General features: G+C 44.1%; 1 protein-coding gene across 4 annotated transcripts in view; it reads right to left on the reverse strand.

Annotated features, from left to right (window-relative positions):
* The window catches only part of RNF157 (ring finger protein 157), a 29,728-nt gene extending 13,863 nt beyond the window's left edge, over positions 1 to 15,865 (reverse strand). For 2 of the 4 annotated variants that reach the window (XM_072111940.1, XM_072111941.1), the window contains exons 1-7: positions 15,714 to 15,865; positions 13,429 to 13,570; positions 6,036 to 6,154; positions 2,370 to 2,458; positions 1,661 to 1,807; positions 1,380 to 1,497; positions 1,208 to 1,274 (exon numbers count right to left, since the gene is read on the reverse strand). In XM_072111940.1, coding sequence (XP_071968041.1) covers positions 1,208 to 1,274; positions 1,380 to 1,497; positions 1,661 to 1,807; positions 2,370 to 2,458; positions 6,036 to 6,154; positions 13,429 to 13,516 — 628 coding nt within the window. In that variant the 5' untranslated portion in view covers positions 13,517 to 13,570; positions 15,714 to 15,865. The remainder of the gene's footprint in view (positions 1 to 1,207; positions 1,275 to 1,379; positions 1,498 to 1,660; positions 1,808 to 2,369; positions 2,459 to 6,035; positions 6,155 to 13,428; positions 13,571 to 15,713) is intronic. The other 2 variants (XM_072111937.1, XM_072111939.1) reach the window with 1 other exon arrangement.
* Between the last annotated feature and the right edge of the window lie 887 nt (positions 15,866 to 16,752).

Genomic DNA, 16,752 nt, shown 5'->3' on the forward strand with positions numbered 1-16,752 from the left:
ACTAGGATAGAAACCCGACGGAATATGATACTTGAGGCATTCAAGAGGTTGAACCAAGTTGGACTGTTATCGCCTACAGGATAGGGGATAACAATCAGATTGGTGGGGGTCCAACTGATGGGATCCCTCACTGATCATGAGAGTGGGGGGGTCCCATTCTCAATAAATAATGGAGCCACAGGTCTCCTGCCTCTCTATTCAATACAATGTTAGAAATCGCAGAGCACAGGTACCTCCGGCACGCTCTGACAGTGAATGGAAGTGCTGGAGATACAGAGCGCTGTGCTTGGCAATTTACAACTAGCCCATAGTATTATTAGGAGCAGCAAGGCGCATCCAATAGTTAGAACAAGACCCCTATTCTCCTGATTGATGGAGTTGGATCCCTATCAATCACATTGTTATCCCCATCAACAGGATAGGGGATAACAATCAAACTTGGCACTAACCCTTTAATGTCAAATTAATAGTATATACCATAAATGCCTGAAAAATAAGGTTCTGCTCATAGAACAGATGTCCCTTAACCCCATCCTGTCTAGTACTTCGTACCAGATTCATGGTATATCCTTTGGATGTCTAAGATAGTATATTTACAAATGTAATGTAAAACCAAGAACTACATCTGACGGATGTTTGTATGTTCTCATGTGTCTGTATGGGTGAGATTATTGAGATTCAGACCTTTTCCTATAAAGATGAAGTAATCTGCCGCTAGTATATTTAACAGAGTGCACATAGAGTCCTATCTGCAGGAGGTATGTTATAGAGCAGGAGGAGCTGAGCATACTGTACGTAGAGTCCTATCTGCAGAAAGCATGTTATAGAGCAGGAACTGAGCATATTGTACATAGTGTCCCATCTGCAGGAAGTATGTTATGGAGCTGGAGGAGCTGAGCACATTATACATAGTGTCCTATCTGCAGGTAGCATGTTACAGAGCAGGAGGAGCTGAGCTGATTGTACATAGTGCCCCATCTGGAGGAAGTATGTTATACAGCTGGAGCAGCTGAGCAGACTGTACACAACATCCTATATGCAGGCAGCATGTTATAGAGCAGGATGAGCTGAGCATACTTTATGTAGTGTCCTATCTGCAGGTAGTATGTTATAGAGCAGGAGGAGCTCAGCTGGCTGTACATAGCATCCTAGTATGTTATAGAGCTGGAGGAGCTGAGCAGATTTTGCATAGGACAATAACTCTTACCTTCTCCTTCCTCCACCACTGCATGAACGACCATAGGATATACTTCATGATCAAGGTCAAAGGTCAACTGGAAAAAAAAAAACACGAGAGAAGGGATTTATAGCGTATACCTGGTTTTTTTTTTTTTTTTTTTTAAAAACCTCTAAATTGTGTAGCACTAAGTTTCCCTCACCTCTTCTTCTCTCCACTCGGAGGGGTCCACAGTATGTGACGGAAGACAGAACTGCTGGCTGACCCCTTTCTTGAAGTGCACGGTCTCAGACTGCAGGTTGCTGGATTTGGGAATGTAACTAATAAAGACAAGACAGGGAGGTGAGTAATTCTCATCCACTAGATGCAGGTCGTCCCGACAGATCCGGGACGTACCGTACCCCCTTCAGGTGTGAGGGATATGTACCCAAATCATAACATCACTTACTGATTCTACAAGAAGTGTATTCTGCCCATCCTTACCTGGCAATGCCCCCCTGAAAGTCCTCTGTGGCTTGATAATAGATGGTAATGGCCACTCTTGCATCTGTGTCGAATGTGAACTCCACATTATAATGTACCTTGGGCCGGCTGACATCAGCTCCACTGCCCTTCAGCTCCTCGGTACACCTACATAAAATAAAGGAAGAGTGAAATATACCCCCCAACAGATGTTCAAAAAGACCACGATATCCCATGGATAAAACAAGTAAAAGGGATAAGATTCTTATTTTTAATATGACACCAAAAGCATGTTTCTAGGTGCTACAGAATGAAGAACATAGTGATTAGTGACCAGCCCCCCCCCCCCCCCCCGTGCGCGCGCGCAGCCGACTCATCTCCAGCAAAATATGACTCTTCTTCTGCTCATTGCTACAGAATTAAAGTTGGAAGAGTCTGAAATTACGCTCCCCTTCAGCCTCTAAACTTGACTCGTCTCAGGCAACTCTTCTCTGCTCATTTTTACAAGACTTTGGCAGAGTATTGTTTCTAGATATACATTTGAGATTTCACATAAAAAAGGAACTTCTAGAAAGGACAGTTCATACCTTACCTGAGCCTGCTAGTCATTTGGTCAATGGTGTAAAATCTGGTGACAGATTTGAGATCTGGATTGCAATATAGGTGTTGAACATGTGTAGACCTTCAGCTTTTTAATATTCCCATCCCAATAACTAGAGGATATACCCACCGGACCAGGCGTAAGGTGTCTTTCCGTATATTGATCAGGCTGCGCAGAGTCTTCACAGGTTCTTGCGGTGAAGGGGCAGCATACGGGAACTAGAAGAGATGAGATAACAAGCTTCATAGATAACCACAGGAATCATAGGGCTCATAGCAGAACTCTCGAAGGATTCTGAAGGATTCAGCGCTACAAAAAAGTTTCTGTCTAGCCCATTAGTGATTTTCAACCAGGTGTTTCCATTCTTACTGCAAATAATATGTGTCCTGAGTGATGAGTGGACACTCTCTGGCTGCACAGAAATCTGAATGGATGATTTACAATGGTAATTTCTTGGAGAATATAAGTATTTACTACCACTACATGTCAGATCTATATGCTTGTTCTGTTATATCTGCTGAGGACTGATTCTACCTGTACAGTCTCTAGGGTGATAATACTCTACAGAGCCCGTGTTGACCTCATACCCAGGTTCGGCTCCAGGTTTCAGTAGGTCCCTTTGTATTAGGCCCCCTCATGGTTATTTTATAAAAAGCGCACCCCCTATGGATTAATTAGATACAGCCCTTTTCACACGCGAATTCCTTATGTACAGCCTTATGTGGGCCCCGCAGCAGCCCTGGGCCCCAACAATTACCCGGGTATGTCCAATGATGACAATGACGCATAGTCACTAAATGCATCACGGTTTTCTTCAAACATGGGTCCACCACTCATTTTAGCAGGTTGGTGGGTACACCAGCTCCATGTTTCACTTCTAGAGCTTCCAATACAGCAGTTTCCCTGTGCTGTTCTGACTAAGCTTTATTCTGGCAATGTTTCATCAAGTTGTGTCAAAAGTTCCCCAAAATCAGGAGGTGCAAAGTTTGTTAAATAGGACGCAGAAGGTGTTATCATCCAGCTTCAGGGATACATTTGGTGAAGGATAAAGCATTCTGATAAATGTGCCCCAATGTGTTTAATATTGTGCAACGTCATTTGTGCGTTTTCAGTAAGCGTCAGTCTAATCATCTTTTAGTAACATGAACGGTGGGCCTAAGTTACTCCAGTCCGACATGGTCTATAAGACTATGTTCAAATCCAAAGATCTTGCAGTGAGCTACCCCGAATGCTGACAATACACTATAACAAAATATTAGAAAGCTCCAAAAAAAATTTAGGGGACCGAAAGCAAACACACATATACTTCAATGTCTATTGGTTTGAATGGTAAATGCGTCCACTGATGGCTCTTCAAATGATTAATAGGGTCATCAGAGCGAAAACACCAGGTCAATTCATTGCATTATCCTTTATTTTTTGCAATTCACAATTGGGATGGTTACTACTGGAAATAATTGTAAATGGACGATGTAAATGGACAATTCTTTTTCTTGCATGTAATAAACAGAGTATTTCCAGGAGGAGGAGGTGGGGGATAGTGAGAGGGGGTCCTTGGACAAAGCTATATTTATCCACCTCCGTTAGGATCCTCCTCCTGACCTGTCAGTCCGCTGTTCCCGGCCTCATCCTCCTTCTCTGGGAAGCATTTAACCTTGCCACTGCTAAAGGACTGAGACCTCCGGCCCATTTATCTCCAGAGTGTTTGTCTTCACCTTCCCCATGAGTGATTATTGCCCAGACAAGCAGAAAAACTCCTTCATGCAGAGTCAAGATGGGAAAGTGAATGAAAACAGAATTAAGAAGAATGTCAATCACTGGACGCTGTATACCCATAAACATGGCTATTACCCCATGTAAAAAATAGGTGTCCCTCCACCAGGGATGGTTCTTATAGTTCTATAACTGTGGCGTTATTAGAGATTTCATTTATACATAGGTGAAGTGTGTACAAAGTTTTATCATTATCCTACAGCTCTGCAGATTTTTTACATAGGGAAATCACTCTTCAAACAGGTCCACTGTAAGGTAAAATGTGCAATAAGACCACTGATGTCTAATAAAGCCCCTCACCCTCACAAAATTACATGAGTGCAGTCTACAGGGGGGGGCATGATTGATTGCCATATAGGAGAGCAAGAGGACTACAGTGTTCCCAAACCCTTGGACTGCAAGTCCAGACATATAACACTTATCCTTTATCCATCACTGGCGGTCTGAGAGCTGGGACCACCAGAAATCATAACGAGGGTTCAAAAGTCCCCTGAAGCATCCCATATGGTATGGATTTTGTTCGAGGTCCAAGCAGTCCAACCCCCAAAGAGCAGATACTGATCCCATATATTGTAGATAGGAGATTAGTGTTTTGGGGTCACATCACCCTTAACACAGTTGTCAGCCAACAGCTATTCCTCCCAACTCCACCACGCACAGACATTTGCTCACAAAATACTTATTTTAGCAATTGGAATATCCTGAGTATATTCTGTGTACAGGGTATTTTTTATAGATATATATCTATATATATTAGAGCGAGAGTTCTGCAATGTAGTCCATTATAGAATAGATGCACTTGGGTCAAACCCACGCCATGTGCCTGCCAGATTGTATTATCCAAATCAGAAACTGAACCCTCACTTCTTCTGCATGAGTATTAATCCAAACTGAGAATGCATGTGTATGGGGAAGTTGAGAGGAATATCTACACATGTACAGCCAACTTCAGCAGAGCAAGCAGAGTAAATTTTATATTCCAAAGTAGCTTTCGCCACAGAACAATGTACATTGCCAATTTTAGGCACACACTTAAACCCATTAGCTCTTTGTGGGGGGAGAAGAAGAAAGGAGTGCAGCCTATCAGCATGCATATTTTATTAGATCTCATGAAGATGGAGCTGGCAGCTCTCCATGTCATGAATGGGCTCAACGGATCAGACCCATCGGTCAGTACTTTAAAGTGAGGCTTTAAAGAGAAATATTAGACAGAAAGTTCAGCTTACAGTATCCATACACCATATGCAGTAATAAAACCGATCTATAGCCACTACTTACCTCACAGCCCCTGGGGGGTCCAGCATATGGCAGTAGGACTGATGATTTCCGCGGTATACATAAGACAGTGGTCTATACTGTAAAATCTTTAAAGTGAACTAGGAGCTAAATAGGCACATAGGTATCAGTAGTACAAGGTAGTTACCCGTTTTGGGGACCTGAACCCCAGAAGAAAGAAAGTTAGAATTTCTGCATGTAACATTGTTTTGAGCTTGGGTTTCTTTGACCGCTCAAAATTCGAGAGAGTTTTGTATAACGGATTATAGACTCAAGAGAACAGTCTACAAAGAGATTTAAATGGCATTAATGTTTTAGAAGTAGTGCAAGAGATCCAATTCATACATACAAGTATATACAGCTACATATATACACACACTGTGATGTAGTAATTGAGAAACCTGGAAGGTAAGATGTTAGCCACAACTAAAATGCTGCGGGCACGTAGCGGTGAGGGTTAACACAGAATGTGTGCTGGATTATCCATACACGTGTAAGCACTGTGATCCGTCCCCGCATAAGGGGAGGCGGGGGTATCCTGGTGTGCCCCCAACACATAGGCAGGCGCAGGGAGGAGGAGGCGCACAAAGATGCTCTGTTAGCTTATAATAAGACACAATTACACATGTACTGTTAAATATGGCTGCCTTAAATGCATCTCCTCCATATGGCATGTAATAACACAGCTTTCTAGTAGGATTAGGAGACCAATGTGATTACAGAGCCAGCAGCGTTCAGTGTACATACCGTGACTGGGCGACTTCCCAGGAAGTTCAGGTCACTGTTCTCACCGAAAAGATAACCTTCAGGGTGGCTGGACTCAAACTTCTCACCGCCCATGATAAAATGGCTGGCAAAGTAACTCCCTGGATATGGAAAGATGTACACATCAGTCAGATACAAATCCTCCACCTTGCCTTCTGCAGCATAAAAGCTTACAATCTATGGGATTAGGTGGTTTGGAGAGTAATGAATTGTAAAGCTGCATTAAAGGGCATTATAGACATATAGTACATACTTACAGTCCAGCAGGGACCGGTGGTAAATACCGGTGTAACCTAATCTACCGCCAATCTGTTGTGAAGTTTTATTATAAATGTTTCCATTAAAGATTTTGTCTCATCTTTTTGATATTAACCGGTTAAGGACCGGGCCCTTTCCTGTTTTTTCATGTCCATTTTTCACTCCCCACCTTCAAAAATCTATAACTTTTTTATTTTTACACGTAAAGAGCTGTGTGCCGGCTTGTTTTCTGCGTAACAAATTGCACTTCATAATGATGGTATTAAATATTCCATGCCATGTACTCGGAAGCGGGAAAAAAAATTCCAAATGCAATGAAAATGGTGAAAAAACGCATTTGCGCCATTTTCTTGTGGGCTTGGATATTACGTCTTTCATTGAGCGCCCCAAATGACATGTCTACTTTATTCTTTGGGTCGGTACGATTAAGGGGATACCAAATTTGTATAGGTTTTATAATGTTTTCATACATTTACAAAAATTAAAACCTCCTGTAAAAAAATAATTTTTTTGATTTTGCCAACGTCTGGCGCTAATAACTTTTTTATACTTTGGTGTACGGAGCTGTGGGTGGTGTAATTTTTTGCGAAATTTGATAATATTTTCAATGATATCATTTTTAGGACTGTACGACCTTTTGATCACTTTTTATAGATTTTTTTAGATTTTTCAAAATGGCAAAAAAGTGCCATTTTCGACTTTGGGCGCTATTTTCCGTTACGGGGTTAAACGCATTGAAAAACCGTTATCATATTTTGATAGATCGGGCATTTTCGGACGCGTCGATACCTGATGTGTTTATGATTTTTACTGTTTATTTATATTTATGTCAGTTCTAGGGAAAGGGGGGTGATTTGAAATTTTAGGTTTTTTTATTATAATTTTTTTTTTTTTTAAACTTTTTTTTATTTTTATTTATACTATTTTTCAGACTCCCTAGGGTACTTTAACCCTAGGTTGTCTGATCGATCCTATCATATACTGCTATACTACAGTATGGCAGTATATGGGGATTTTCTTCCTCATTCATTACAATGTGCTATCAGCACATTGTAATGAAGGGGTTAAAACAAAATAGCCTCGGGTCTTCGGAAGACCCGAGGCTACCATGGAGACGGATCGCCGCCCCCCGATGACGTCACGGGAAGCGGCGATCCCAGGTAAGATGGCGGCGCCCATGCGCCGCTATCTGTTTGAGGCTGCCGGCAGCTTTGCCGGCAGCCCACGCTGTGAAAACACCCGCGATCGGGTGTTACCGGTAAGCCTTTGCTGCAAAGACTTACCGGCTATGGAGAGCGCTCAGCCCGTGAGCCCTCTCCATGCAGCGCAGCGCGACCGCCGCCGTGAATACACGGCGGGCGGTCGCGAACCGGTTAAAGAGGAACTGTCACTTGAAAAAACGCCACTAGGAGCTGCTTGCTAAAGTATAGAATGATGAGCATCTCCTAGTTCTACAACAGGCACAGCAGTGTTACACTGATAGCGTTATCAGCAACCTTCAATGACGCTAGCAAACAATGCCGCGCTGTACAATAAAAAAAAGTCGGACCGCGCTGTAAGTGGTCCGGCATATTCATGAGGGGGTGGTCCGAGGTGCTGCCTCTTCCCCAGACTGCCCCATTCACTCCATAAGCCACCGGCGACTGCCAAACTTCAGGCAGCAGTCAACTTCCCTAATCCCGCCCCCCTCGTGAATACTGTATTTGTGTCCTAAGGAAGCCGATATAATTGAATCCTGTGACAGTTTGGGAACTAGGTCTCTAAAAGATTCACCATCACTGGCCTATATGATAGAATACATTTTGGATGGAAAAACCCTTCAAGGACCAGACAATTTACCACATTTTTTCACTGTACGTACTAATTGAAAAATTTAAAATGTATAAATTTACAAACAATTATTACCTCTAATATACTTGAAGAGAGTGGGAAATGCATTGGTCACAGCCCCCACCCAGTATACAGCCAGCCCGCTTTAGTATACAGCCAGCCCAGCACTTAAGAAAAAATAAATTAATTAAATTGGTTGGACCCGATGTTCAGGGCGACTCCTCTTCTGTCTGCTGTAACAGCCGGCAGATGCTGGCGCACACTATGATATGGCCGGTGATGACGTCATAGTATGCACCGGCCGGCAGAGTGCAAGGCCGCGTCTCTGCCGGCTGTTACAGCAGACAGAAGAGGAGCCGCGGGGAACGGACCATTGCTGAGAAGACAGAAGAGGAGCCGCGCCAAATTTTTTATTGACTTGTGTATAAGCCGAGGTGAGATTTTTCAACACATTTTTTTTGCGTTTCAAGGGAGTCTTTAAATACATCCATCCACAGGCGTTTCAGATGTTGCCAGAAGACATGACATCATCATATGGACTGTCCCAAATTGTTTACAGGCATAGTAAACTTAGTGCATGTAAACTTTTGACTTTGCCATAAAAGCCATAGTAATACCTTACAAAATACACTCTCATTATTCTGGCAAATCCTAATGGACCTAAAATGGGAATTAATTCATGTTTTTTTATACAGTGTATGTAAACTACGGTTTCAACTGTATGTATTGGGAGCTATAGTCAGCTAAAATAATGACCAAATTGGTTGTCACCCAATGAACCCAAAATTACAATAGGAAACAACCAGGGAAAGTTTTTAATTTCAGCCTGTGAGAAAAGGACAAGTCAAGGACATATGTTATTGGCGTTTTATTTTAGGGGGATTAACACTTTAAGAAGGGATTACAACACAGACCTTGTCGGACAGCGGAGGTGTTGGGTGATGTATTATTCCTAGTCGAACATATGCCGCTAGACGTGATGGACGCACATACGAACATACAATGTCAGAGAGGAATTTCTTAATAGGGGAATAAAAGTCGGAGAAATGACTCTTCACAAAATTCGAAGACCATAAAAAGTCCACCGTGAAATATCGGGCCACAATTAAAGTGTGTGCAGCTGAAAGTCATTAAGGCGAGCAGCCATTGTAGAAACTGAAGGTCTGACAGGAATCTTATGAATAATCCATACTGGAAGGCCTGTCAGGCGTCTAACCTCTGGAATATATTAAGCATAATTCATTGTATGACCTATTTCTCCCAAACCCGTGTGCAAACCAGGCAGAACACACCAATATCAATGACCAGCGCCTCACACCATCACAACATGGACGGCAACTCCGCCCTGCCAACTACTACATCAACGCACGGAGGGCAAGGGGTTAATCAGTTGCACGAAACAATTTAACACTAAAATTAAACGCTAAAACTTCCGCTACACCATATATTATTCATGTAGACAGCTTTCTGAATCACCTGCATTATTTAGCAGCAGAGGTAGAGGTGCACTGAAGGATGAGGCCTGGAGGAGGTGGAGAAACGACAATGTTCAGGTAAAAGTGGAAGATATTTTACGCTCGGTTCACACACTGCGGTGATTGTGCCACCTTTTTTTTCTCAAAAAAAGTGTCCAAAACTTTCATTTTTCAAAATCCAAATATAAAATGAAAGCGGAGCCATGGTTGGATGTTATTGTAAATCTCTCTCAAAAGAAGCAGATGTATGAACACTGCCTATAAAAAGACATCATTTTTTTTTTTTACTTTTCAATTTGTTAAAAATGAAGCTGGGATTGGGTGCAATGGGTAACAACAAAAAAAAAACATTTTTTGTGACTTTTTCCAGCCCAGAACTATTAAAGGGGTTCTCCAGCTTTAGAGATTTTTATACTATGACCTCCTAAAAATCAGTTGTTTCATACAGGGGATGGAGCTGTAGGTAAAAAGCTTCATTCATTAGGTAGCAGCAATAAAGATAGGTCAGTAAAAGTGGTTACACTGCCAAGAATAAACCTCTGCATAGCGGCATCATATTCCATATAGCTGTACAGATGCACACAAAATAAGACAGAGTAATAATATGGCCAGATGATAATAGGAGTGAGGGCCCTGCTCACAAGAGCTTACACAGTCTATAGACACGTATCCCTAGTGTCATATAGGGTCGCGGATAAGTGTGTGATCGCTTCAGGTCAAACTGGTGGGACCGCAAGTGATACCGAAAATATGGGCTGGAAATTATAATAATAATCATAATAATTCCTTTATTTATATAGCACAAACAGATTATGTAGTGCTACACAAAGCATGCCAAATTGGTTCCTGTCCCCAATGGGGCCCCAATCTAATCAACCAACCAGTATGTTTTTGGAGTGTGGGAGGAAAACTGGAGAAAACCCATGAAAACACGGAGAGAATATACAAACTCTTTGCACATCATAAGAAGGGGGAACTACATGATCCCCCAAGTGAGAATTTGTACCAACACTCCATTCATTCTTTAAAAACACTAATGAACAGGTGCAGACCACCCATTATCAGTAAATGTATGGACATAGGGGAACACCGTATATCATATAGTGTCAAGATCTGGAACACGCATCCAAAGTTGTAATTATTGCCTTGCGCATCCCCCTCGTAAAAGACTCTTAAGAAGAATTAAGATGAAGATTTATCTGTAGCACACGAAAAAGAAAACTGTGAGGCGCAGCAAGTTATCCCCAAGATGATTGATATCGGGACTACATTTTCCAAAGGTCATACACATGACCTTTTCCCTACTCCGTCTCTTTGCATCCTGACCCTATAGACGCAGTGTCTGCATTATATACTATATGTAGATAGGAATTGTGCAGATAACTGCACAGTATAAATTACAATGCGCCCACCACAAACAGGACAAAAAATATCCCCCCCATGTGCTGGCGAACATCATTAGTGGAACGTAAAGGCGCTGACTGACAATGGAGAATGACATTGCTTGCTCTCCAGACACTGCCCCTGTACGAGGCTCTGCAGGGCTGATGCAGCAAGTTAATGCAGTCACGCTGGATGCAGACATGCACGCTGCTCCCTGTGCCCCGAGCGGCCCCTTCCACCAGGCTATTGTCTGATCTTATAAAGCCCTACTACACGTGTCACGTATAAACACCACCTCATGGACCCCCCCAAAGCGTGAGCTTCCAAAACACAGAGCTATGACAAGCCTCATGCATAAAGTATAGCTATAGGATCGAATATGGTTCCTATGTGACCTGTAGGAGCCCATATTATCCATATGTCCTGAGATAACTCCTCTCCATGCGCATCTCCATCTACTCTCCGTAATAATAATAATAATTCTTTATTTATATAGCGCACACAGATTACGCAGCGCTGCACAGAACTTGCCAGATCGGTTCCTGTCCCCAATGGGGCTCACAATCAAATCAACCTACCAGAATGTTTTGGAGTGTGGGAGGAAACCGGAGGACCCACAGGAAACCCACACAAACATGGAGAGAACATACAAACTCTTTGCAGATGTGGACCTGGGTGGGACTCGAACCCAGGACTCCAGCGCTCCATCATCACAAGCATAAAGAAATCCTACGTATAGCAATTCTCCAAGAGTCACACTTTCTGCTGACACATTGATCACAAACCAGATCTATTACAGGCCTTTACATTGCTGCTATAGCAACTTCTTAAAGGGATTGACAATCATTGCCACAAATCATTCAAAATTAAACTCCCACCCCCACAACCAAGGTTACAATCCACCCCAGCCACCGAAGATATGAAAGCACAACCATGATACAACGGCATCATCTGAATATACCCTTAAATTAGGGGTTGTGAATTTAAACACACTTTACTTTGAAAGCGACTATATTTTTATTAAAGGGGTCCCGGATAACAATGTGGGGTTCTGCTGGTACCCACAGCAACCAATTATAATCTGTGAACATTCTTAAATTTCCCCCGTAGCCACCTAAAAGGAAAAATGAAGCATTACATAGTACCCATTAAAGGAAACAAACTCCCTTGTAATCTATAGGTATAAAAGATTCTACTGAACAAGGCTAAATAGACGTAATATGTGAAACTTCATTCAGAATTCAAAGATATAATAAATCTTGTAAAAAAAATTACTAGAGAAAAGGACTCTTTATCCTTGTATCTGGCTCTTTCCTTCTCCCCCTCTCATAGACTCCTTACTCAACCCCTATACTCTCCTGTAAACTTACAAATGGATTAGATGACACTTTTCCCCAACACTGACTGCAGATGCTATCGGCCACCCATCATCCTGCACTGTATGTGTTAGGTATTGGCCCTGGAGAGATGTGTAACCATACCTTTCGGAATATAGTAAGTAGCAGAAGGACTGTGAAAAAATACATTTATTTTCCATAATTGTGGCTGGACTAGGTGAGATCTAACATCAACACCTCGCCCCCTCTGTTCTGAGCAAAATCCGGCTTTTGGTTAGATATTACACTAGAGAGGAGGGGCTGTGAACGCAGAGCTCTAAGAACACAGTAGTCTGACGACACACCCCCTGTTCGCCATGTCCAGCTACAATCCTGGAATATATATGCACTTCTTTACTGTCCTGCTGCTACTAACAACAGATATAAAGGTATGATTACACAGCTCTCCCGGGACAATGGCCTCACTGTCTGGTCAAATCTACTGGTGGATTTTCTTTATACTTGCATCTTGCCACACTTCCATTTCAGTCTGTGTTACCCTATGACCCCAGCAGCCCAATAAAGACAACAGCTGTCATGGGCCAAACTGAGCCCAAGGGGTGACAAGTGACACAGGTGCTGGACTGGAGCTGGAGAAGAGAGGCAAGTATATGCCCTTCTGTTGTTTACTGCCCCTCCTGGACAATAATTTCCTAATCCTGGACAATCCATTTAAATTATTAAACATTTATTCCCATCATGAGAACAGGAGAAGAGGCGGCTGAGCATGCACGGCTCTCAGCTGCAACTCCTGCGGGGCTACCGAAAATAGCCAAGTGAATAATGAGAGGTGCACGTGTGACCACCACCTTTCTCACTGCAGTTGCAAGACATCTATAATGTTCTTAAAATATATGCGAGTCCCAGATAATTACATACCCTGTGGATATCCCAGATTGAAATATCCCTTTAAGGATCATGAAACACATTGTCAGCAATCATAGATACCATCTTTAAGGGGCAATTAGTAAAGGAAGAGTTCAAGGGTCGTATTTTTTAAGGGCCTATGTCAGAAAAAGATCTTTTATTGGGGGCTTGAGCTTGGCTACTCACCGGACTTGGGTGGGTATCTGTAGACTGAATTAGACGGCATATCCACCTCTTCTACTCCTGCGTGCTGCCGGCTGGTGAGTGCACCCATCCTCCCGGGGATGAGCGGGAACGCGGCGGTTCCGATTACTGATTTGCCATTTCACTAAAGGTAAAGAGACAATGTGACAGTCACAGGAGAACAGACACCATCTTATAGTGGAACATGAGCCTCCCGGAGCAACTCGGCCGCTGCCAACCACTGTGTAATGGATGGTACATGTAACCTGGTAAGGATCTGCCTGGCCAACGCCAGCTTATAGCTGACCCCTTTAAAATCCATCACTATGGGCTCTGAAATCAGCGGACCTGCACATGTGAAGAAACTAGAATTCCCAGGATGTTAGGGCATGCTGGGATTTCTAATTTTTGCAGGTTGCAGGTCACATGCAAAGCTACTGACTCATAACTGTAAGATCTTATACCTCTTAATGTCATCCTCATAGACTGCAAGCTCTTTTGTCACCCCCTGATTCTCATAGACTGTAAGCTCTTGTGTCACCTCCCTCATCCTCATAGACTGCAAGCTCTTTTGTCACCCCCTGATTCTCATAGACTGTAAGCTCTTGTGTCACCCCCCTCATCCTCATAGACTGCAAGCTCTTGTGTCACCCCTCATCCTCATAGACTGCAAGCTCTTGTGCCACCCGCTCATCCTCATAGACTGCAAGCTCTTGTGCCACCCGCTCATCCTCATAGACTGCAAGCTGTTATGTCTCCCTTCATCCTCATAGACTGTAAGCTCTTGTGTCATCCCCGTCATCCTCATAGACTGTAAGCTCTTGTGTCTCCCTTCATCCTCATAGACTGTAAGCTCTTGTGTCACCACCTCGTCCTCATAGACTGTAAGCTCTTGTGTCACCCCCGTCATCCTCATAGACTGTAAGCTCTTGTGTCACCACCTCATCCTCATAGACTGTAAGCTCTTGTGTCATCCCCGTCATCCTCATAGACTGTAAGCTCTTGTGTCTCCCTTCATCCTCATAGACTGCAAGCTCTTTTGTCACCCCCTGATTCTCATAGACTGTAAGCTCTTGTGTCACCCCCGTCATCCTCATAGACTGTAAGCTCTTGTGTCACCACCTCATCCTCATAGACTGTAAGCTCTTGTGTCACCCCCTCATCGACTGTAAGCTCTTGTGTCACCCCCTCATCCTCATAGACTGTAAGCTCTTGTGTCAACCCTTCATCCTCATAGACTGTAAGCTCTTGTGAGCAGGGCCCTCACTCCTATTCTTCCCTATGACTGTTTGTACGCGATTTGTAAAGCTCTACAGAATAGGATGGCGCTATATAAAGGTTATTATTACAGACCAGTGACAGCCATAGCTGGGCACTAGAAGATGCTGGGAGTTAGAGTCCGGCTATTCCTGCCTGACACTTGACCAAGCACCATGTCAATCATTGCAAGAGGTGGCAAAGAATTACGCGGCAGATTTTGACAGCACCAGAAACACACTGAGGGTTGTCAGGGATCGCAGGGAGTTTTAGTTTTCCAAAAACTAGAATCCTGTTTAATGCAGACCCTAGAGGTCACATGTAAAGCTACCAGCGTGTGACAGCGCTAGCTAGGTACTACAACAGGCCATGCTGGGAGTGGTAGTCTACACTTTCCCCAACAGCTTCTACTGCGTACAAAGCTAGTTATGGGTCTGACCGGCACCAGAACATTTTGGGGGAAGCCAGGACATGCTGGGAATTGTAGTTTTGCAATAGCTAGAGCCTTGCACTAGGACATGCTGTAGTCTTTCAGGGCATACTGGGAGTTGTAGTTGTAGTGGTGCTGCAATGTATTACCAACAGCTACGGCCTGGCTAGTGGTAGAGCCTAGAGGTTAGAGGTCACACCTAAGCACCAACCGGTGACATCTCTAGCTGAGCAATGCTGTGGGCTGTCAGGGCATGATGGGAGTTGTAGTCTTAAAGCAGATTTGCTAGTGACATGCAGGGCTAGTGTTGTGTGACAGCTCCGGCCAGGCGCCAGGGCATGATGGGAGTTGTAGTCTCAAAACAGATTTGCTAGTGACATGCAGGGCTAGTAATGTGTGACAGCTCCGGCCAGGCACCAGGGCATGATAGGAGTTGTCTCCCTATTGGAGTATATATGACAGCTCCGGCCAGGTATGCTGGGAGTTGTAGTCCTTGCGCGCACTGGTGGATGCAGGTGATATATATAGCAGCAGATGCCCCCCATAGGATGGTGCAGGAGCCCCCTTGACCCCCGGTGCTGCCCCGCCCGTCTCCGCTCACCTGTCCCGCTCCGGCTCCCGGCACCGGTCCCTGCAGCAGCTGCAGCACACAGCAGTGACGTCACTCCAGCGCTGAGACCCCTCCCCCTCAGCGAACTCTGCCATTGATGATGAAGGAGGCGGAGTTACCATCCCCATGACAACCATGTTTCCTCAGACGGGAACCACGTGTTTAAAAGTCCCAGTCAGGGGGGAGGGACTGATATTTGTGGGAGGAGCCCAAGGAGACCAATGCGGAAAGGTCATGAGGAAAGACAGCAAACCTGCGCCATCTAGTGGCAGGCCGTGATATTTCAAGGTCAATGCACATCTGTGTGTTATACATTTGTAGCCACCATCATTAACCCCTTCCTGAAAGGCATTTTTATCTGTTCTATGATTTTTTTTTTTCATTTGTTGAGTTTTTTTTAATAGAGCCATTTAGTGACTCCACTTATGTATTGACAGCAGAAACTATAAAATATGTGCAGGGTTTCTACCAGGACAATTGTTCTGCACCCCTTGTAGGAAGGGTCATCAGGGGTACAGGGCTCCCTTTCCTTATGTCTACCGACTCGTATGCTGAGGATGAAATTTAATGGGGCATATTAAGGGTAAAATCATCAAGATTGAGGGCGCGTTCACACGTTGCGTTCTGACCTGCGTTTTCATTGGGGGTCATTTACTAAGGGCCCGATTCACGTTTTCCCGACGTGTTACCCGAATATTTCCGATTTGCGCCGATTGTACCTGAATTGCCCCGGGATTTTGGCGCAAGGGATCGGATTGTGGCGCATCGGCGCCGGCTTGCGCGCGACGGAAATCGAGGGGCGTGGCCGAACGAAAACCCGACGTATTCAGAAAAACCGCCGCATTTAAAAACCAAAAAAGTGTCGGGAAGCGCTTACCTTCACCTGGTCCGAGGTGGTGCATTCCGGCGCGTAGAGATGATTTTCAGCGCAGCAGCGCCACCTGGTGGACGGCAGAGGAACTACCTTCATAGATCCCGTCCGGACCCGAATCCTGTGCAGAGAACGCGCCGCTGGATCGCGAATGGGCTG

Source organism: Engystomops pustulosus, chromosome 6 (assembly GCF_040894005.1).
Source record: "Engystomops pustulosus chromosome 6, aEngPut4.maternal, whole genome shotgun sequence".
NCBI classification, from domain to species: domain Eukaryota; kingdom Metazoa; phylum Chordata; class Amphibia; order Anura; family Leptodactylidae; genus Engystomops; species Engystomops pustulosus.